Here is a 24,769-nt window from a genome sequence, read left to right on the forward strand (position 1 = left end):
TTTAGAGTAACAGTTAACTCTTCGTTTGGGTTCAGGTCTACTCATTTAGAAATTGAGTTATTAAAGAGAGGGGTGACATGCTTGCACTCAGCACCGAACACATTAGAGAAAGTGCTGGCATGTGATAAAGTATTTCATCAATCATAATTATGACACAGCTTAGCATAATTTGTTAAATGACGAGACCTCTCCAGAGCCATTACTCTTGCTGGACACAGTGAATCAGTCATTTTCCTGCTGCCTCGGCAGTATCCCCTCCAGTCCAATTACCGAAAGACAAAGCCATTTAACAAAATGATTTCTTAGGAAGTTTCCTGTTTTAGACCCTTAAAGCTCCATTCATATTATTATTACACCGTGACCCCCTTATCTGCTCCTGTAATGTACAGCACGACTGATGTACTTTAATAACAATATTTGGATTTAAAGTTTTTTTCCAATTTTTGTACATTATTTTTAAGCTGACTAATTCTCAGATCTTTAAACTGAAACACCAGCTAAACTAGTAAAATGAGCCTGCTAGGGATATTAATCAAACCTTGAACTTTTCCTTCTGTCTCTCACTGCGGATGCTCAACACCGCAGGCGATAACTGCAGCACGTTACTGGGCTGTACAGGAGAGGGAGACTAAGCACCGCCCCCTTCTCTTACATCACTTCCTGCTCTGTAACTATTAGCCGAAATTGCACCTTGCAGACTTCCTGCTTTGCCCGCCCCCTGTTAATATTTTAAGCTTTCCCCTCCATTTTATCTTCCTTATCAATGAAGAGGTAGGCAGGGGTGCACTTAGCCTTTCACTCATTGCCCATGGCCCTTCCGCTGCTCCCCTCTTGCCTGAGGCGATCGCCTCACTTGGCCTCATTGGTGGTGCACCCCTGGAGGTAGGTGACCGGGAGCAGAGAGCACACAATATTAACAGGATTATTGTGACAGTACATGGGGAGGGGGCCAATGTAGCTTTAGCCCATGGCTGCAGAGCACCAAGTGGTGTCAGAGCTGGCAGCTTTGAATGTATAAGTCATTAACATGCAGCAGTTGTTATTGCCTGTGGTTTAAAAGAGCACTTGTCAGCAGGGTCAACCCTAATAGATCCTGATATGGTTGGTACTGCTGATTAAAACAATGCCTGTCTTGAGAAAATTGGTTGCAGCATTCCCGAAAAAAATGACTTCTATTCTTAGGGCTCATGCACACGATTGTATTTTCTTTCCATGTCCGTTCCACTTTTTTGCAGACCCTATGCGTATTCATTTCTATGGGTCCGCAAACAAAAAAACGAAGTTACTCCTTTTCCATAAAGCCGTATGTCCGTTCTTTCCGCAAAAAAATAAATAAAATAGAACATGTCCTATTATTGGCTGCAGCCCTATTGAAATGAATGGTTCCAAAAACAAAACAAAAATAAAAAACGGATTTGTGTGCATGACCCCTTATTCGTATTAAGGTTCCAGTGCACCAAGGGACATGGCCAGCACGGGAAAGCTGAAAAGCTGAGGTGCATCGAGGTGTTAGGCCCCACCCCTCGGTGCAATGAAGTCCTCATTTGCATAAAGAATAAAAGTCTGTTTTTTTTCTCTTGTAAACGCCACAACTGATTTTCACAAAACAGGTATCATTTTAATCAGCATGATCAACCCCACCAGGCGGTATGCACAATTTAATAGAATTGATACTGCTGACAGGGGCTATTTAAAGGACTTGTCCACCGTACACAATGCCATGTCTTTATAATACAAGACAGGTTTTCCAGGAGGCAGCACTCTATGTAATCGCTCTCCTAAGTGTCCTAATCTCGACAACCCCTTTAAGTACCCTATACGTACAAGGTCATATGGAAACTTGTGTGGGAGGTGACACAAAGTATATGAATGGTTCACTCAAGTCTGCTACCTATTATTTTAAAGAACAACTTACAATCGCTCCCTAAGCAGCTGTAGATGTGTATTAGATGTAATGCAGACTGAACTAGAGTATAACCTGCATATTTAGTTTTTTTTCCCCCTTCCTTTTGCTCATAGATGCACATTTTCTCACGCCATGCATCTTGAATAGCTAAAGCTTTTCCTAGTATGACGTCAGAGCTGTGCTGCATGCTCTAAGCCAATCAGATGTCTCTCCCTACTGCTCCCTCCCCCCTCTCACAGCACACAGCTTCACAGAGACAGAGATACTTGCAGCCGCATCCCCCTCCTACCCTTCCACCTTGTCTAGTATCCACATCCTTGCTTTTTGATGGACTTTTTGGTGATTGAAAAGGTTTAATTTACGGACAGGGGAACTACAGACTGCTGAAGGGTGACCAAGACGCCACATTCGCCATATAAGATATACTACAACTGTTGATAGACTCACATTTTATGCGAAAAAAAAGTAGGTCCACTTGCATTTTTTTGCTATGCTTTGTTCTATGACCGTTTGTCCTAGCTCCTGATGAGGTGTCCGCAATAAGGGACACATGAAACACGTCGAGCGGGATTGGCAACTTGACATTAGCAGCGCTGCATTTTACATATGGCTTGTGTGTTGTGAATATATAGAAAGTGTCCAGATCTCTGAACAGTATACTTTGTTTCACCGCATCGGGGTTGACATACATTGTATCTAATGCCATCTGAAGCCCTGGGGGCGAGAAGGATATGACTACTGACCAGCTCCGCTTACAAGGAATGATATCAGTTCTTCTGGCAGTAAGATACTTTTTGGCTTTGGCAGTGTCTTAATGATTATACATCTAAGGCTACTTTCACACTTGCGGCAGAGGGATCCGTCAAGCAGTTCCATCGCCGGAAACTGCCGGATCCGGCAAAACGTATGCCAACTGATGGCATTACTAAGACTGATCAGGATCCTGATCAGTCAAAAAAATGCATTGAAATGCGGGATCCGTCTTTCCGGTGTCATCCGGCAAAATGGATGCAGCATTTATATTCCGGTATTTTGATACATTCCTATGCCGGATCCAGCATTCAGGCAAGTCTTCAGTATTTTTCGCCGGAGATAAAACCGTAGCATGCTACAGTTTTATCTTTTGCCTGATCAGTCAAAATGACTGAACTGAAGACATCCTGATGCATCCTGAACGGATTAGGGCTCTTTCACACCTGCGTTCTTTTCTTCCGGCATAGAGTTCCGTCGTCGGGGCTCTATGCCGGAAGAATCCTGATCAGGATTATCCCCATGCATTCTGAATGGAGTGAAATCCGTTCAGGATGCATCAGGATGTCTTCAGTTCCGGAACGGAACGTTTTTTGGCCGGAGAAAATACCGCAGCATGCTGCGCTTTTTGCTCCGGCCAAAAATCCTGACGACTTGCCGCAAGGCCGGATCCGGAATTAATGCCCATTGAAAGGCATTGATCCGGATCCGGCCTTAAGCTAAACGTCATTTCGGCGCATTGCCGGAGCCGACATTTAGCTTTTTCTGAATGGGTACCATGGCTGCCAGGACACTAAAGTCCTGGCAGCCATGGTAAAGTGTAGCGGGGAGCGGGGGAGCAGCATACTTACCGTCCGTGTGGCTCCCCGGGCGCTCCAGAGTGACGTCAGGGCTCCCCAAGCGCATGGATCACGTGATCGCATTGGACACGTCATCCATGCGCATGGGGCGCTCTGACGTCATTCTGGAGCGCCCCGCGAGCCGCACGGACTGTAAGTATACCGCTCCCCACTACTACTATGGCAACCAGGACTTTAGTGTCCTGGGTGCCATAGTAACACTGAAAGCATTTTGAAGACGGTTCCGTCTTCAAATGCTTTCAGTACACTTGCGTTTTTCCGGATCCGGAGTGTAATTCCGGCAAGTGGAGTACACGCCGGATCCGGACAACGCAAGTGTGAAAGAGGCCTTACTCTCCATTCAGAATGCATGGGGATAAAACTGATCAGTTCTTTTCCGGTATAGAGCCCTTTTGACGGAACTCAACACCGGAAAAGAAAACCGCTAGTGTGAAAGTACCCTTATCTCTGACACTGCCAGGCTTTAGCACTATATATTTCTGGAATCGGGTCACTATAGGCCGGATCCTAAATTTCTTCATCCGGTTCAATTCATATACACTAATATCCATAGCGTGCATGTGACAGTAATCTGGACAGGGATAAATACAAACTATCCCAACGATACACACCTATTGTAGGATACGGATTCCACTTGCCTGGTTCCCTTATACTTTATAGGGTGCAGCCCAATTTTAGTGTGTTGTATTAATAAAATATTTTTTTGTTTTCTTTTATACCGTCTGATTCAGGCAGTGCGCTATTGCCACTTTATGTAATAACTACCCTACAACTGCATTGTAGGCACTTTTCCTTAAGTATAGTAAATAACTAAAACGTTCTAAAACGTTTCAGAATTTTTTCTTTTTTCCCCCTTTCCAGACTTGTTTTCCCATTTCTTGCGCATCTTTTGAAGCCCTACGACCGAGTCGTGTGGGTGTAATATCACTTATTCTTAAAAGGAGCTGTTTGGCGGAGCGCTGCTGACTGCTGTACAACACACAAGCATTTCTTAGTGCAACACTTGTGAGGGATCTGAAATGCTGCTGAATAATTTACAGGGAACGCACATTGTATCTGAAATGAGATATAAGACGTACGGTAAAGCTTCCATAGCGGAAAGCTGCTGGTGCGGAATGGGTAATTACTGTGGCTTGCAGGTGTCCTTGATTTCCCAGAATAGTTCTCAAAATTTTTATCGCTGGAAATCCTTAAAATAACTGTAAATGTGGCGCCAGGGTGTATGGGGGACGAACCGTGCTGCGGGAAACAGATTACTGTAATTATAGACTATTTTTTACAAGATCCACTTCAGATGTATGGGGGAAATGAGGCTTACTCGGGCTTGGCTTTTACTTCAGAAATGGAGACTGGGCTTCGACGGTCTATGTTCTCTGAGATCAAAGGGCTGTTACTTTTATACTACTTTTTTATGTCAAAATGAGGTGATCGAGTGCCGCAGCTGATCGCGGAGTGCTGGGATTTGGACCTCAACTGATCACATATTGATGACTAAGGATGGGTCATCAATATTAAACACTCGGAAACCTCCTTTAAGGGCCAACACAGGCCCCACCAGGAGTACTATGTACTATCTACAGTGGGTACATCACTGTTTAAAGTCCATCTGTCAGCAGTTTTGTTTCCCTATGACACTGACTGACCTGTTACATGTGCTCTTGGCAGCTGAAGACATCTGTGTTGGGCCTCATGCACACGGCCGTTGCCGGCTGTGGCCCGTATTGCTGCCCGGCCGCAAACAATGGGTCTCAATCCGTCCCGGATGTTGCCAAATTGCGGTCCCCAATGCACGGAACAGCCGCACAATGGCCGTGTGCATGAGTCCTTGGTCCCATGCATTGCTGGAAAAAAAAAAAGAGGTTTTAATATATGCAAATGAGCCTCTAGGAGCAATGGGGGCGTTACCATTACACCTAGAGGCTCTGCTCTCTCTGCAACTGCCACACCTCCTCCACGCTGACAGGACCTGGCCCTGTAAAAGTGCGGAGGGCGGGCAGTTGCAGAGAGAGTAGAGCCTCTAGGTGTAACAATGATGCCCCTGTTGCTCCTAGAGGCTCATTGGCATATATAAAACATCATTTTTCTCAGCAATGCGTGCCCATATAAACATGGGACCAACACAGATGCCTTCAGCTGCCAAGCGCACATGTAACAGGTCAGAGAGTGTCATAGGTACAAAACTGCTGACAGATGCCCTTAAAAGTTATGCAACCAAGTGCAATGCTGGCATTCATTTTTTTCTCTGATTTACTCAGGAAAAGTTCTTTCAATGCAATATATTACCTAGGAACCATCTAAACACTACTGAAAGCAGTTGCCAAGGCGGTGAAATTTCCCTGGTGCCCCTAGAGCCTTATCTGACATCCCCGCGCTCGCCTGCTTTATGGAAATTACATACAACACTTCATAGGCAAATTATTATTTACACACAGAGTGCAGACAAAATAGAGAAGCTGCTGCCCGCTGCCGCCTGCGAGGAAGAGTAATGACACTGGGTTCGAAATGATAATCAATACATAGAATGAAATACCAACCTGAGCCTTTGTCGGGGTCCAGATTAGCAGAGCGCGTGACAAGCAGGGAGAAAAGAAAATTACACAGCCATTAGTTCACCTGCTTGATGACAAATGCCCACCAGATGCTCATCAGCCCTCCACAACTTCACAAACCTCTCTAAGTCGGATCTGTACGTGTTCTGCGCCATGATCAATTTCTACAATAAACGTGTGGTGCTGAATTACGGCGACTAATTACACAGGTTCTGGTCACACAGAGGCAGGAGGTGACTCCTAAAGCTGATTTCATTTTAGTTATGTAAAGTTGTAGGGAGAATATCTCAAACCTCTTACAGATGCATTTATAACAAGGTGGAGGGGTAAGGGGACAGAAATCCGGGCTGCACCCATTCATCTCATGACTAAGTGCAAGGATGAGCTCAAGATTCCTACAGAACATCTGGTGGATCTTGAATTGCCCTGTATTGAGGTATAAATTGGCTTATGTAGCGGAGAGGAGTTTATAAAGATGTGCAGAGGTGAAACCGCTACCACCAGCCCAGCAAAGAACAAGCTCGGTATAGAATAGATGACACACAGCAAATCCACATCATGTGCATCATGGTCTACACCGAGGGGCTGATTAGGAACATCTATCTATCTCATATCTATCTAATTATTATGTATCTATTGTGGGGATTCGCTCTGGCTGGTAGACAGGGTGTGCGGACGCAGGACAGAGGCAAATTACCAGTTCTTAAATCAAACTTCCGTGTTTATTCACACATAAAGCGAAAACTAAATATCACTTTGCAGTCTTGGTGTTAGTTCACACACAATGGAAAGTCCACATAGCAAAAATCACCTTGTTGGCAGTTCTGCCTCCAGCAGTCCATATGAGACTTTTAGGAGGCCTGTTTCCCCTACAGATGGTTCTCAGCCCTCCAGCTCGGGACAAGCCTCAGATCCCAGCACACACACCCCCTGAGCTCCACTGTCAGACTGAGGTAATCCCCCTCACCTGGCAGTGCTGGCTGGTTTTTATGCCTGGCAAAACCCGGCCTGGAACATGGGGAGTAGTCACCCACCCAGCACTTTGACTACTCCCAGTAAGAGCCGTCCCGGATCAGCTATACAGACATACTAAGTATAAAGGTGTCAAACAGCAACTGCTGCTGACACATAAAAAACTGCTCTTACTCCACCGAGGCCAGGAACTTCAGTGACAAGTACCTATCATCCACGATGATTCCTTGTACCTTCTTACATACCTCCCCCTTTTGTTCAACTCTGAGGGGGTGTACACATGCCATACAGTATATTCGAGACAGGGCATCCGCGTTTCCTGCAACCAGCCTGCCCTGTGTTCTACGGAGAACTTAAAGTTTTGTAAGGACAGGAACCACCTGGTGACTCAGGCATTTCTCTCTTTGGCCTGGCTCATCCACCTGAGAGGGGAGTGGTCAGTCACCAGGCAGAATGTTCTCCCCAACAAATAATAGCGGTGAGACTCGAGTGCCCACTTGATAGCCAGGCACTCTCTCCCCACCTTACTGTACCTGGTCTCGGCTGGGGTGAGCTTGCGGCTTAGGAAGACAACAGGATGCTTCTCCCAGTTGACATCCTGAGACAGTACAGCGCCGAGGCCTACTTCGGAGGCGTCTGTCTGTACTATGAATTCCCGGTTGAAGTCGGGCGTCACCAAAACCGGGGACCCACACAGGGCTGACTTCAAAGGGGAGAAAGCCTTTTCAGCCCGGTCATTCCAGTGAACCATCACTAACTTGCGTCCCTTCAATAACCCTGTCAATGGTGCGGCTACAGTAGCAAAGTGGGGAATAAATCTCATGTAATAGCGTATCATTCCTAGGAATGACTTTACTTGTTTAGTGGTGACAGGTCGGGGCCAATTTCTTATCGCCTCTATTTTGTTCACTTGGGGTTTGATCACTCCGCGCCCAATGACATACCCCAGGTATTTAGTCTCCTCTAAACCTATCGCACATTTTTTGGGGTTAGCGGTTGGTCCCGCCTTCCAAGTTCACTACAGCCTGCACTTTGGGTAGGTGACTTTCCCAGTCGGTACTGTGGATGAAAATCAGTAAAGGTAAGCTGAAGCGTACCAACGATGTGGACGCAGCACAATGTCCATAAGCCGTTGAAAAGTGGTGGGGCGCCATGCAGACCAAAGGGTTGCACCTTGTACTTATACAGCCCTTCAGGTGTGATGAAGGCAGTTTTCTCTTTGGCAGCCTCCGTTAAGGGCATCTGCCAGCAGTGATGGCCAGTTTGCTGTTCTCAGAACTGCCTGCTCCTGGTGACCGCATGTGTTTCAGAGCGGCTCGCGGTGCAGGCACAGGTAAGGACTTACCTCTGCATCACCAGGCTTGGAAATAAAGATGGCAGATCGCATGTGTTCGTCGGCGAACACTGCGAACTGGCCATCACTGTCTGCCAGTACCCTTTCGTGAGGTCCAAAACAGAAAAATACCGGGCTTGTCCTAACCTCTCGATAAGCTCATCCACCCAGGTCATGGGATACGCATCGAATTTGGAAACCTTGTTCAGTTTACGAAAATCGTTACAGAACCGGAGTGTCCCGTCCGGCTTGGGTATTAGCACTATAGGACTAGCCCACTCACTTTTAGACTCCTCATTGACATCTAGCCTCAGCATCATCGGCACTTCCTCTGAGATGGCTTGTCGCCAAGCCTCGGGTACCAGGTATGGTTTTAGCTGGACTTTCGCCTGAGGCTCAGTGACAATGTCATGCCGAATTGTGAAAGTGCGTCCAGGGAGTTCCGAAAACACATCCGCAGCCTCCTGAGCCTGCGTAGAGGAGAGGCTGTCAGCAATTCTTACTGTGGCAGCCGCTTCCCTTGCTTCAGACAGAGGGGCCGAAACCGCTTCACCTAGAAAACCTGGCCGCGGGCCGTCTTCCGTACAGGTTTCCCTATCTTTCCACGGTTTGAGTAGATTCACATAGTACACCTGCTCCAGCTTTCGCCTCCCTGGCTGGTGTACCTTGTAATTTACCTCTCCAATTTTTTCAAGTACCTCATAGGGTCCCTGCCACCTGGCCAGGAACTTACTGTCTACGGTCGGCACCAGAACCAAAACCCTATCACCCGAGTTAAAGAACCAGACCCAAGCCTGCTGATTATAGATCAGACTCTGGGCTCGCTGAGCGGCCTCCATATGCTCCCTGACAAGAGGCAAAACGGTGTCTATCCGCTGTTGCATCTTGGTAACATACTCAAGGACACTTCTATGTGAAGTGGGTTGCTGTTCCCACGCCTCTTTGGCTACTTAAAACAAACCATGAGGATGTCAGCCATATAGCAATTCGAAGGGCAAGAACCCAGTAGAGGCCTGGGGAACCTCTCGCACAGCGAACATGAGATAGGGCAGAAGAAGTTCCCAGTCCTTCCCATCTTTAGACACCACCCTTTTTGACATAGCTTTTAATGTTTTAGTAAACCTTTCAACCAGACCGTCCGTTTGCGGATGGTAAACGGACGTCCGTAAGTGTTTGATATGCAGCAACTTACAGAGCTCCCTAATGACCTTAGACATAAAAGGGGTCCCCTGGTCAGTCAGAACCTCTTTAGGTAGCCCCACTTGGGAGAACATTTCCATTAGCTCCTTAGCTATCAGTTTAGCCGATGTATGTCGCAGTGGCACCTCCTCCGGGTACCGAGTGGCGTAATCTAGGACGACCAGGATGTGTTGGTGTCCTCTACCGGACTTCGGTACTGGGCCTACGAGGTCCATTGTGATTCTCTCAAACGGTACTTCGATGAGAGGTACCAAGGGACTGCGGGAAAGGTGCTGGGGGCTAGTTATCTGGCAGGTCGGGCAAGACTTACAGAATTCATCCACCTCTCTAAACACACTGGGCCAGTGAAACCGTTGTAGTATCCGGTCTTGTGTTTTCTGCATTCCCAGATGCCCCCCGAGAACATGTTGGTGGGCTAACTCTAACACGAGTTTGCGATAAGCCTGGGGCACCACTAACTGTTCAATATGTTCACCCCGTAGTTGGTTTACCCGATACAACATATCCTGATGAACCACGAAACGGGGAAACACTGACTCTGCCCCTGGTTGTTGTGGTTCACCATCTACTATTAATACATTTCCCCAAGCTCGGTATAGGATTGGGTCTCGGTGCAGTACCAAAGTTATCCCCAGAGACATTAAGGTCGGCCAGCTCAGGCCCCAGCGGCAAGTCCTCTACATCTCCCACCATTACATTCAGTGGGGTTGTCTCCCCCTCTTCCACTGAAGTGGCGGTTACCCCTACCACTGGCCCTTCGGCCTCGGGTTCCCAGGGTTCTGGCCTCCCCCTGGAGCCAGCCAACTCTGATGGGGTTACCCCTGTCTCATGGGTATCAGTCACTCTTGTAGCAGGCCACAGTGCCGGGAATCCCGGGAAGTCTCTCCATATTATAAGTTTGTAGTGTAAAGTTGTGGCAACTGCCACTTCGTGAGTCCACCTGCCGGACCCTGTGGTTAGAGACACCAGGGTGGTGGATAGTCTTTTAAGTCTCTTTTAAGTCTCCAAGGATGCACATAACCCCGACTTTACGGCCAGTATACTCCATGTACAGTACCAGGGGAGCCCTTACTAGAGACACCAGACTCCCTGAGTCCAGCAGAGACTCCGCTGGAGTGTCCCCCACTTCCACCCGGCACAAGTGGTTTAGAGTTTCTGGGGTACCTGCTGCACACAGCTTCCTGGCACATAACAACACATCAGCTCTTACATGGCCAGGGTTTTGACATCGCCAGCAGACTATCGGAGCCAGGTTCGTAGGGGGTACATCCCGGGTGGGTTTAGTCGGTACAAGTCGCCGGGTCTGGGATGGAGATTTATGGGGTTTGACTGCCACCCTCCCAAAAGAGCCCCCCCATAAGATTCTTAGTAGCCTCGTAGCGCTCCACCAGGTCCACTATTTCCAGGGTATTGCCAGGAGATCCAGTGCTGGAGAGGGGGTGGCAGAGCCCTCCAGAACATATCAGCCAATAGTCTATCCAGCATAGCCGTGGGACTCAGCACATCAGGCTGTAGCCACTTTTGCAAGAGGTGGAGTAAGTCATAATACTGGGGTCTCGCAGGCTCCACCGGCCTAAACCACCACTGATGCACCCGCTGGGACCAGACCAACACATTCACCCCCAGTCTTGACAAAATCTCACCCTTTACTTTTTGGTAGTCGGACGCTTGATCGTCCGGCAAGTTGAAATACACTCGCTGGGAATCGGATGCCAGGAATGGAGAGACAACCTCAGCCCACTGGTCTCGAGGTAGCTTTTCCCTGATGGCCACTTTCTCGTACATCGCAAGGTAGGTTTCGATATCTGCGGGGGTCATCTTCGGAATCGGGGCACGGACTGCTTTCCGGGCATCGTGGACGTTCAGGGTTGCTCCTGCTGTCTGCAAAGCCATCACATGTTGTAGCAGCAACTGGTTGGTCTCCTGCTGCTGCTTATTAGCCTACGTTTGTCTCTTGCTGCTGCAGATTAGCCTTCATGAGGTCCTTCACAACAGCCTCCATTTTGTCGTGGGGCACTGGTTGTAATACAGCTGGTTTAATGTATGACATACAACCGTGCCTGAAAAATGCAGAAACCAAAAATATCAGCATTCACGCCAGCCTCACTGCTCTTGCCTGCATCCTCCACCAATTGTGGAGCAACTGTCCCGGATCAGCTATACAGCCATACTAAGTATTAAGGTGTCAAACAGCAACTGCTGCTGACACATAAAAAACTGCTCTTACTCCACCGAGGACAGGAACCTCGATGACACGTTCCTATCATCCACGATGATTCCTTGTACCTTCTTACACTATCTAATAACCATTTAACAATCTATCAAACTGTCTATCGGTCCTTTTATGGCTTCTTTCACACTGGCATTAGGGTTCTTGGGCAGGCTGTTCCGGCATGGGAACAGCCTGCCGGATCCGTACTAACACTAGCCCACGCGTTCCGCAGGAAGTCTGCTCCGGCCCCATTCACTATATTGGGGATGGGTCAGAGATGCGGCTGCAGCACATCAAACATGCCGAGAGGCGGATGGACAAAAAATGCAGCATACACTTGTGGTAGCGTTGCTGGACATTCCTAACACTAAGGAAAAGAAGCCTAAGGGCCCTTTACATGGCCGAAGAATTTCGCTAATGAGTGGTCATAGCAACACTCTTTAGCGATTATCTGACGGTTTAAATGTGCCTCTGATTACCCAATAAATGAATGAAACGCTAGTTTGTGGGATAATTGTATAGTTTGTAGGCACCTAAATCACCGTTTGCCACCAGCAGATTGTGCTATGCAATCACGCTCTGATGCCGGCCAACAAGGAGTCTGTATGGAGCGATGGCATTAACGATCACTCCTCCTCATACTGTGGAGGAGATCACTGCATGTAAATGCTGCGGTCTCCTCCACTAACGAGCAGGCGACTGTCAGAAAGGAACGCTTCCTTCACGACAATCACCTGCTTAATTGTCCCGTCTAAAGAGACCTGTCCTTTACCCATATAGATGATCTGGCAGATTTTCGAGAAAGAAGCAGACTCTCCCGATATCTGTCAGATCATCAGAGGAGATGAGAGCTTCACTTACATGCCGCAATCACCTCTGCTGTATGGAGACAAGCAATCGATACAGCGATTGCTTGTGATTGTAACAAAACATTATTCCTGCACAGCATATCGTTGTTTAGACAGCGCAATCTGCGACATACAGTGGGATCGATGACTTTTCGTGCCAGCAGAACGCCAGGTGAAAGAGCGTTTTCCATCGGGTCATTGCTGAAACCTTTCACACAAGCAGATAATCAGATATGATAGTTTGTAGAAATTCTCATCCCCTAATCTGCCAGATCATCCACGTAAATGGATCTTTATTTCTATTTATCTCGTATCTATCTATCTATCTATCTATCTATCTATCTCATATCTATCTTCTATCTATCTATCTATCTATCTATCTATCTATCTATCTATCTCATATCTATCTTTCTATCTACCGCAAAACACGGACACCGGCAATGTGCATTCCACAATTTGCGGACTGCACATCGCCGGCACTATAATAGAAAATGCCTAATCTTGTCCGTAATTGCGGACAAGAATAGGACACGGTTTGTTTTTTTGGCGGAAACAGAAGCACAGATGCGGAAGTGCAGATCCGCAAAACACGGACATTGGCGATGTGCGTTCTGCATTTTGCGGACCGCACATCGCTGGCACTTAATAGAAAATGCCTATTCTTGTCCGCAATTGTGGACAAGAATAGGACGTGTTCTATTTTTTTCGGGATCGGAATTGCAGACCCGGAAGTGCGGATCCGCAATTCCGGATCCGGGCAGCACATAGTGCTGCCCCATAGAAATTAATGGGTCCGCAATTCCGTTCCGCAAAATGCTAAGGCTACATGCACACGACCGTATGTGTTTTGCGGTCCGCAAAAAAAATGGATGACGTTCCGTATGGCATCCGTTTTTTTGCAGATCCTTTTTTTTGCGGATCCATTGTAATAATGCCTCTCCTTGTCCGCAAACTAGAAAAAAATAGGACATGCACTATTTTTTCTTTTGCGGGGCAACGGAACGGACATACTGGTGCAGACAGCACTGTGTGCTGTCCGCGTTTTTTGAAGACCCATTGAAATGAATGGGTCCACATCCTATCCGCAAAAAAAACTTAACGGACACTGAAACAAACAACGTTCGTGTGCATGTGGTTCACCGGTTTAGCAGTGGATGTTCAGATGCTCATGCAGAGCATGGTCAGGATCAGTGTACAGGACATTCTCTGCTCCTTTCACCGTACAAGCAGCAGAATTACTATAAAGAGCTGAAATCTATCATTAGCCACTAATTATTCCTGGCAGCGATGTACTGCCGCAGTAATTGTATTGTGCTGCAGCCTCGACTGAACACAGGGGTCATCCATAAGCTTATCAACATCACATAGACTGTGACCTCATGAGAAAACACCGGCTCAGAAATATCAGCGAGCGCCTGGATATGTCTCCCCTTAAAGGAATCGCTAAACTGCATGTAACTCTGACTATCAGGAATCCAGATGCAACGAGAAAGGAACATTTTAAAAAAATCTACAAGTATAAAGAAACACTCAGAATGGCAACCAACATTTTCACGCTTTTGGATGGAGTTTTCCTTTACATTTCACACAACACACCTGTCCTCTATTAAGTGACAGGAAGCAGAGATCTTGAAAACTACAAGAAATTGATACACAAAAGGTATAAACAATATATTAACAATAACCTGTATTTACTAAACCTGGATTATCTCTTTAAGGAGCCTCTGTAAGCATGATCAACCCTATTAAACCAGGCATACTGCCTAGTCGGGTTGACCATGCTGATTAAAATGACACCTTTCTCTGAATGTTAAATATGGTCGATCCTGCTGACAAAGGCTCTCTTAGGCCTCTTTCACACTTGCGTTGTCCGGATCCGGCGTGTACTCCACTTGCCGGAATTACACGCCGGATCCGGAAAAAGGCAAGTGTACTGAAAGCATTTGAAGACGGAACCGTCTTCAAAATGCTTTCAGTGTTACTATGGCAGCCAGGACGCTATTAAAGTCCTGGTTGCCATAGTAGGAGCGGGGGAGCGGTATACTTACAGTCCGCGCGGCTCCCGGGCCGCTCCAGAATGACGTCAGAGCGCCCCATGCGCATGGATGACGTGCCATGCGATCACGTGATCCATGCGCGTGGGGCGCCCTGACGTCACTCTGGAGCGCCCCGGGAGCCGCACGGACGGTAAGTATGCTGCTCCCCACTACACTTTACCATGGCTGCCAGGACTTTAGCATCCCGGCAGCCATGGTAACCATTCAGAAAAAGCTAAACGTCGGATGCGGCAATGCGCCGAAACGACGTTTAGCTTAAGGCCGGATCCGGATCAATGCCTTTCAATGGGGATTAATTCCGGATCCGGCCTTGCGGCAAGTCTTCAGGATTTTTGGCTGGAGCAAAAAGCGCAGCATGCTGCGGTATTTTCTCCGGCAAAAAAACGTTCCGTTCCGGAACTGAAGACATCCTGATGCATCCTGAACAGATTTCTCTCCATTCAGAATGCATTGGGATAATCCTGATCAGGATTCTTCCGGCATAGAGCCCCGACGACGGAACTCTATGCCGGAAGACAAGAACGCAAGTGTGAAAGAGCCCTAAAGCTGATTAAAACACTTGTGATATTGTTACAATGTTGTTACAATGTGTATAACAGTCTCAATGGTGTTACAATGTAACTACTGTGATCACTGACCAGAGCAGCTCATTTATGATCAGCTAAAGGGGGGTCTCAGTCTAAACTACTTTTTTCAATAAGTGTTGGTTCAAGCCCCAACGAGCCGGCCATGTTCTTTTAATACCTGCAGGCGGCCATCACGGAATATCTCACTTGACAACAAAGGATCAGGGCTCCTCTCCACGGGCCCCATAGCATCCAGGTGTGCCACACCAATGCAAGTATGCATGTCCCTGGTATCAGAATATTAGCCTTCCTCTCATCACCAGATGACTCTGTTACTTTTGCATTTAGAACATCATACTGTTTCCTAACTGATTCATACCCCATGATGTACTGGTAATGGAAGGGTCTGGGGCTTGGTCACTCTCCACATCCCCCCTTGACCTTCTTTCCAGAACTCTTGGTGGGTTCGTGGCTTGGTGGTCCTTCCTGTGGATGGACAGAGACCTTCACTGCCCATGGAGAAGAACAGTAGAGCCCTCCATGCTCCCATAGCAGCCAATCTATGGTGTGTGTTACCTTGGCCCCCTGTATCGGTGGATTACGCTTCCTCTATGGCTCTATGACTGCTCCCTTATTGGTACATGCCCTATGATGTCTTGATTGTAGGATGGCCTGGGCGTTGTTCACGATCCTTGGTGGCCTTCACAATGGACTGCTAGAAACCTCCATGTTTTAAACTGTCAATAAGAAAGAAGCATGGGGCCAAGTTGAGCTGATACGCCATGCCATGGGCCCCCACGTGAACCTTCACTTGCCCTCTAATTCTGTGTGGCTTGTGTGCTCGGAACATTAAGCTGTTCCATCATTGGTTCTCGCTCTATCTCACCCAGATAATAGGCAGTCGTGTGTGTAATTGTCACTCTTCCCAATCCTTGTGCCCCTTCCTAGACGTGGACGGAGACCTCCACAGCTTTACATTGTCCATAGAGAAGAATTCTTCTCCACGGATGCCATTACCCATCCTCTTCTATGCTCTATGACCAGGTAACTGCATTGTTTTTGCACTCAGCACATTGTACTGCTTCCTAATTAGCCAAACCGTCTCTGCAGCAATTTGTCATGTCGAGCGCACATTTATCATGATTACTGTATAAATGGTATAATAGAGCATCATTACAGCTCTGGATCTGACAAATAGCAAGAAGCTTTGTAATTCCATGGCGGAACGGACATGTTTTCTACATTTATTATCCCAGAATAAAAGTGAAAGTGCCCCAAAAAAAATAATAATAATCAAAGCCTGTTCCACGCTGGTTACTACAGATACTCGGCTACTTTTAATTGATTTCAGTCTTCTGTCTGCTCATCCAGACTGCGTGAGAATAAAAACCGACTCCAAAGAAAACACAAAGAGAAAAGAGGGGATATTGATAAAAGTTTAGTCCTTGCCTGTGGGGCCGGAGGCGTTTGGACTACAGAAAATCTCTGAAATGTCATATTTGTTATATATATATATATTATTTTTTAAGGGAGGTCAGATCTGATATAATTATTATGGGGTCAGTTCTGATATAATTATTATGGGGTCAGTTCTGATATAATTATTATGGGGTCAGTTCTGATATAATTATTATGGGGTCAGTTCTGATATAATTATTACGGGGTCAGTTCTCATATAATTATTATGGGGTCAGTTCTGATATAATTATTATGGGGTCAGTTCTGATATAATTATTATGGGGTCAGTTCTCATATAATTATTATGGGGCCAGTTCTCATATAATTATTATGGGGTCAGTTCTGATATAATTATTATGGGGTCAGTTCTGATATAATTATTATGGGGTCAGTTCTTATATAATTATTATGGGGTCAGTTCTGATATAATTATTATGGGGTCAGTTCTGATATAATTATTATGGGGTCAGTTCTGATATAATTATTAGGGGGTCAGTTCTGATATTATTATGGGGTCAGTTCTGATATAATTATTATGGGGTCAGTTCTGATATAATTATTATGGGGTCAGTTCTGATATAATTATTATGGGGTCAGTTCTCATATAATTATTATGGGGTCAGTTCTCATATAATTATTATGGGGTCAGTTCTGATATAATTATTATGGGGTCAGTTCTCATATAATTATTATGGGGTCAGTTCTGATATATTTATTATGGGGTCAGTTCTGATATAATTATTATGGGGTCAGTTCTGATATAATTATTATGGGGTCAGTTCTGATATAATTATTATGGGGTCAGTTCTCATATAATTATTATGGGGTCAGTTCTGATATAATTATTATGGGGTCAGTTCTGATATAATTATTATGGGGTCAGTTCTCATATAATTATTATGGGGTCAGTTCTGATATAATTATTATGGGGTCAGTTCTCATATAATTATTATGGGGTCAGTTCTCATATAATTATTATGGGGTCAGTTCTGATATAATTATTATGGGGTCAGTTCTGATATTATTATGGGGTCAGTTCTGATATTATTATGGGGTCAGTTCTGATATAATTATTATGGGGTCAGTTCTGATATAATTATTATGGGGTCAGTTCTTATATAATTATTATGGGGTCAGTTCTGATATAATTATTATGGGGTCAGTTCTGATATAATTATTATGGGGTCAGTTCTGATATAATTATTATGGGGTCAGTTCTCATATAATTATTATGGGGTCAGTTCTCATATAATTATTATGGGGTCAGTTCTCATATAATTATTATGGGGTCAGTTCTCATATAATTATTATGGGGTCAGTTCTCATATAATTATTATGGGGTCAGTTCTCATATAATTATTATGGGGTCAGTTCTGATATTATTATGGGGTCAGTTCTCATATAATTATTATGGGGTCAGTTCTCATATAATTATTATGGGGTCAGTTCTGATATAATTATTATGGGGTCAGTTCTGATATAATTATTATGGGGTCAGTTCTGATATAATTATTATGGGGTCAGTTCTCATATAATTATTATGGGGTCAGTTCTGATATAATTATTATGGGGTCAGTTCTCATATAATTATTATGGGGTCAGTTCTGATATAATTATTATGGGGTTAGTTCTCATATAATTATTATGGGGTCAGTTCTCATATAATTATTATGGGGTCAGTTCTGATATAATTATTATGGGGCCAGTTCTGATATAATTATTATGGGGTCAGTTCTCATATAATTATTATGGGGTCAGTTCTCATATAATTATTATGGGGTCAGTTCTCATATAATTATTATGGGGTCAGTTCGGATATACAGTAATTATTATAGGATAAACACCGCTATGCTAGATTATTGTAAATTATCATATAATCGGACAGATTCGCCTGCTGGGTAGCGAGTATTTGCTCATTTGTAAACCTCACCGCAGGCCACATGACCTCTGTCTAATATGACATTAGTGGCTGTAATTGAATATTTCACACATCCATCCTCTTGTACCCCATAATGATAGATTAACCATCATTCTGACATGTTTATTGAAAGTAACTCCACACCATTGATACGATTTCAATCACCTGGGTCTCTCTCGTCTCATGTCTGCAGCTCTGAGGCCTAGTAATGATGGCTTCCCACTGCTTTCATATTCTAATACCATTAAATATATATGTAGTGCGCAGCATTGCAGCGTGGCTCGGGGTGTGTATATTTACCCCCCGCCTGATAACCTCATTTGTGGCCGAGATAATGGAGTTATTACACATCTACAACATCTGGTGAGGACGGCTACAAATGAAATTCATTATGTCTGTGAAGTGTAATCTTGGCCCCGTCTCCGTACATAACCTAGTTAAGAATCCTGACTGTGACAACGTGCAAAGGCAATAATGTAATATTACAGATGATGAAATTATAAAAGTCCTCACAAGATGGAAGAAATAATAATTGCAGATTAATTATGGTGAAGAGACCAAACGTATGTAGATAAGAGATAGGAGAAAACTAGACAGACAGGAGGTAGACCAAGAGATTGCGTGTAAGAAAAGATATGAGACAGACAGATAGATATGAGATAGACAGACAGATAGATATGAGATGGACAGACAGATGGATATGAGTGGCAGGTCGGGCCTGAGCACTGAGGCTCCAGTTATCTCTATGGGAGTCCGGAGAGAGTAAAGCGCTGTACTATGTCCAGGACTTCCGTAGAGATGGAGCGTCAGTGCACATGCCCACCCATTCCTTCTAGGGGGCCAGAGGCGTACGTGTTCCCTGTTCTCATGATCAGTGGGGTTCCCTGCGGTAGGATTTCCAAAGATCTAATAGATATCGCCTCTCCTATGGACAGGGAATAATGTCTTACAACCAGAATACTCTAAGGGTCCATTCACACGTCCGTTGTTTCTTTCCTAATCTGTTCCGTTTTTTGCTGAACAGATCTGGACCAGATCTGGACCCATTCATTTTCAATGGGTCCTGAAAAAAAATCAGACATTGAGCTGTCCGTTTTTTTTCACGACCCATTGAAAATGAATTGGTCCAGATCTGGTCCAGATCTGTTCAGCAAAAAACGGAACAGATCAGGAAAGAAACAACGGACGTGTGAATAAGGCCTTAGCTAGACTTTATTAATGGCACAAGAGTAAAGATACCATAAATGTCCAGATGTGATATATCCGATGTACATCTGGCATTCTGTGCACCAAATGACAGAAAACCCTCATAAAGAAACAGAAGACCCATGGCCCGGTTTAGAACAGAACTAAATATGATTGTCCTTGTCACCACTCACCTGATTTTTAAGGTTCAGTTTTGGACAGGGCCGCCCCCCATTATAAGGTTTTTCTTTTAAAAACTTAGATCGAAATTTCACTCCGGTTCCACACGAGGCGCTGCACGAGGACCAGGAGGACCAGTCGCTCAGCTTACAGTCAAACGGACAAGGACTTTCACAGCGTTCCTCAATGTACCCTGCAAAGAGAGCAGACAAATCCTCAATAAATAATGGGGCTTCAATCATTTCCCATAAAGACAGACTGAGGGTAAGGTGGTCCTAATGGTCTCATCACTGGTCACTATCACAACCTACTGTACATAAATATACTGTACCTAATACAGAGGTCCTCAGGAGCAGAGCTGTATTCACTACTGTGTGCTGAACTAGGGATAGATAGATATTAGATAGATATTAGATAGTAGGATAGTAGGATAGATAGATAAATAGATAGATATAGATATGTGCGCGGATGAAAACATCCGGTGTCGAGGGGTGGGGGGGGGCAGCCAATGGCAGACGGGGACGAGCCTCCCTAGCGTCACCCGCGAAGCTAGGGAGGCTCGTCCCCGCCCGCCATTGGCTGCTTTTGATTTGTTTAACAAAAGTGATTTTATTCCCCCTCTTTCATCACGAGCTATTGATCTCTTCATAGAAACAGTACTGAGAGACGTACATAGTTTAAAGACCAAGAGAGAGAAACAATTTTGCCATCTCACTGTATCTCAATTTGAATGGCAGGCGTTACATGAGTTAGTCCAAGACCACAGCCTCACCATTAAACCTGCTGACAAGGGTGGTGCGGTTGTGGTCATGGACAGTCAAAAATATATAGCTGAAGCACATCGACTGTTGGAAGACCATTCGGTTTATCAACAATTGAATGGTGATCCCAAATGGTATATTGAGATTTTTTTTTTATCATATCTTAGGTGAAGCCCTTCAAGCAGGTTATACTGATACTAAATTGAAAAAGTTTCTCACTGTTTCTCATCCAACTACTCCAATATTATATTTATTGACGAATATACATAAAGATCTCGATAATCTACCAGGCAGACCAATAGTATCCGGCAAGGGGTCTCTATTAGGTAACATCCCTATCTTCCTTGACAAGGTTTTACGTACTTACGCTATTTCAGCTAGGTCTTATATTCAGGACTCTACAGATTTTTTATTTTTTTTTACTTTATGAGATAAATATTCCATCTAATGCGATATTGGCTTCTTTTGATGTTGTAAGCTTATATACATCAATTAGACATTCTTCTGGTATTAACGTTGTGAGAAGAGCATTGACAAAGTCTGACTTTTCTATAGGTTGTCAGGATTTTATCCTGAACCTTTGACACATAGTGTTGACATGTAATTATTTTTGGTTTGGAGATTACTTCTTTATGCAAATGAAGGGGACAGCCATGGGGTCTAACATGGAGCCGACGTATGCAAACATGGCGGTCTACTTCTTGGAGGAGGCATTCATCTATGTGTCACACCACTTTGACCATGTGTTGAGGTGGTGGAGATACATAGATGACATTTTTCTGATTTGGATTGGGACAGAACATCAGCTTTTATCTTTTTTTTTTTCTTTTCTTAATACTATTGATGCTGACATTAAGTTTACCTTGAATTATTCAATGGAGGAGATTAACTTTTTGGACACTAAAATTAGATTACAAAATGGACATCTATCTACAGATGTCTATGTTAAACCAACTGACAAGAATACATTGTTGAGTTATGATAGTGCCCATCCAAGGGCTATGATTAAGTCTCTTCCATTGAGCCAATTTTTACGGGCTAAGCTGATTGTCAGTGATGATGAACAATTGGATGTGACACTTAATGACATGTTTGCTGCATTTTGTAACAGAGGATTTCCTAAATCAGTGTTAAAATCACATTCAACTACTATTCGTACTAAACATCGTTCTGAACTTTTTGACAAAAAATCTGTCAAAAAACTCCTTAATAGGGTTCCTACTTATAGAGAGGAAAGTCACACCATTAGGGCAATAATCAATAAACATTGGCGAATTATAAGGAGTGGACATGATAACATCCAAAAATTTAAATCCCCCCCCCCCTTCATGTCATATAGGAGGCCTAAAAACTTGAGATAGGCTTGTACATGCGGATATATGCCCACAAAAAAAATTAGGACAAAGTTTCTTACGCAGTAAAAAAATGGGATGTTTCCCTTGTTTGTGTTGTGTAAATTGTCGCTACATACAAAAGGGTGGCACATTTGTGCACCCAATTACTTCTCAAAAATAGGCTATCAAACACTAAAGTGATTCTACTTTTGTAGTCTATATTCTTTGGTGCCCCTGCAATATGTTATATATAGGTGAAACTTCAGCATAGGTACACTATCAGAAAAAAACGGATGGAGATGGAAGGTCCTTAAAAATGATTTTAGGGAACTAGGAGAAGCTTAAGTCCAGGACCTCCAAGGTAGTGTTTTCAGAAATACTACCAGTGCCACGAGTGTCACTACAGAGACAACGGGAGCTTAGGGAGTTAAATAAGTGGCTCAGAAGCTGGTGCAGAAAGGAGGGGTTTGGGTTCATGGAGAACTGGGCCGACTTCTTGGTCGGTTACAGGCTCTACAATAGGGACAGGCTGCACCTCAATGAGGAGGGTGCAACTTCCCTGGGGAAAAAAATGGTTTGATCGCTGGAGGAGCTTTTAAACTAGGATCTGGGGGGAGGGTGGGGGATAATACTAATAAGGTGGTAGTAAGTGTAGATAGTGAGTGGGATATAGAAGGGGACAGTGGGGATTTAGTGGGGGCTTGGGTTAGCGAGGAAAGTAGGGAGAAGACTGGGCATAACAATACACTTATGAAACAAAGAACTGCTGGTAACAAGAACCTGTTACATACAAACATCGAACAAGGCAACCCAAAAATCCCGGATATTCACTTTACGGGTAATGGTCATTTAAAATTTATTTTCACAAATGCCAGAAGTCTAGCTAGCAAAATGGGGGAGCTGGAGGCTATGGCACTAGAAGAACACATAGATGTAGTTGGTGTGGCTGAGACATGGCTGGACTCTTCACATGACTGGGCTGTTAATATTAAGAGTTTTACACTATTTAGGAAAAAAAGGGTCAATAGAAAAGGTGGTGGTGTTTGCCTGTATGTGAGGAGTGATGTGAAGACAAGTGTGAAAGAGGCAATTGTGGGTGCAGATGGTGAGGATGTGGAAACCTTATGGGTGGAAGTTTAAAGGGATATAAACACTGAAAATATAATACTTGGTGTAATCTATAGTCCTCCTAACATCACAGAGGAGATAGAAACGCAACTGTATAACCAAATAGAGCGGGCGGCACAGGCTGGTACAGTGGTCATAATGGGAGATTTTAACTTCCCAGACATTGACTGGGGTCATGGTTCTGCCTCAACCGCAAAGGGGAGAAGATTCCTCAACTTGCTGCAGGACCACTTTATGGGGCAGTTTGCAGAAGCTCTCACTAGGGGCGATGCTCTGTTGGATCTGGTAATTTCTAATGATGCAGAGCTTGTTGGTAATGTTACTGTTCGATAAACACTAGGTAATAGTGACCACAATATAATTATATTCCCCCTAAACTATAAGAAGCAAACTCTGTCAGACAGAGCAAAGACACTGAATTTCAAAAAGGCTAATTTCCATGGGTTGAGGGCAGCATTTCAGGTCACATAATAATACAGAGGATAAACGGGAGAGCTTGAGTAATTGCACTAAAAAATGTATCCCTTTAGGTAACAAGTATAAAAGGCTAAAATTAAACCCCCCATGGCTTACAGCTACTGTAAAAAGGGCAATAAAAGACAAAAAATCTGAGGGGTCAGCTGGAGTGTTTGAAGATTACAAAGGGCTTAATAAAATCTGTAAAAAGTAGCAAAAATACAAAACGAACAGCAGGTAGCAAAGGAGAGCAAAACAAATTCCCAAAACGTATTTAAATTTAAAATGCTAAAAAAAAAATAAGTCTGAGCAGGTAGGTCCACTAAATAATGGTAAAAGGGGGGGGGGGGGGTAGTCACTGAAGATAAGGAAAAGGCAGAGTTACTAAATGTTTTTTTTTAGCTCTGTATATACAAAAGAAGAGAAAGGAGCTGATATCTGTGGCGCCGGGGCTGTTAGTACATCCAGTGATATACTCAATTGGCTAACTGTAGATATGGTCCAAGATAAGTTAAATAGGGTAAATGTGAACAAGGCTCCGGGTCCAGATGGATTACACCCAAGAGTGCTTAAAGAGCTCAGTTCAGTCATTGATGTGCCCCTGTTTATAATTTTTAAAGATTCTCTAGGTACTGGTACAGTGCCAAGTGATTGCCGCAAGGCAAACGTGGTGCCCATATTCCAAAAAGGATCAAGGTCCTCCACAGGTAATTATAGACCAGTTAGTTTAACTTCTGTTGTGGGAAAAATCTTTGAAGGACTCTTAAGGAACTATATACAGGAGTATGTGACTGTAAATAATATCATAAGTGATAACCAACATGGGTTTACCAAGGACAGAATTTGTCAGACTAACCCGATTTGTTTTTATGAGGAGGTGAGTAGTAGTCTGGACAGAGCGGTGGCTGTGGATGTAGTGTTTCTGGATTTTGCAAAGGCTTTTGATACTGTCCCTCATAGATGTTTAATAGGTAAAGTAAGGTCTATAGGCTTGGAAAGTATAGTTTGTAATTGGATTGAAAACTGGCTGAAGGACCGTGTCCAGAGAGTTGTGGTCAATGATTCCTATTCAGAATGGTCCCAGGTTATAAATGGT

The 24,769-nt window shown here is 44.4% G+C and overlaps 1 protein-coding gene across 1 annotated transcript in view; it reads right to left on the reverse strand.

The window, feature by feature from the left end:
* Positions 1 to 24,769, reverse strand: part of THSD7B (thrombospondin type 1 domain containing 7B) — a 594,761-nt gene that overhangs the window by 112,601 nt on the left and 457,391 nt on the right. Inside the window, 1 exon segment of the mRNA XM_040440450.1 lies at positions 20,009 to 20,187. Within this exon segment, the coding sequence (XP_040296384.1) occupies positions 20,009 to 20,187 (179 nt within the window).

This window comes from Bufo bufo, chromosome 7, assembly GCF_905171765.1.
Source record: "Bufo bufo chromosome 7, aBufBuf1.1, whole genome shotgun sequence".
Lineage (NCBI taxonomy): Eukaryota > Metazoa > Chordata > Amphibia > Anura > Bufonidae > Bufo > Bufo bufo.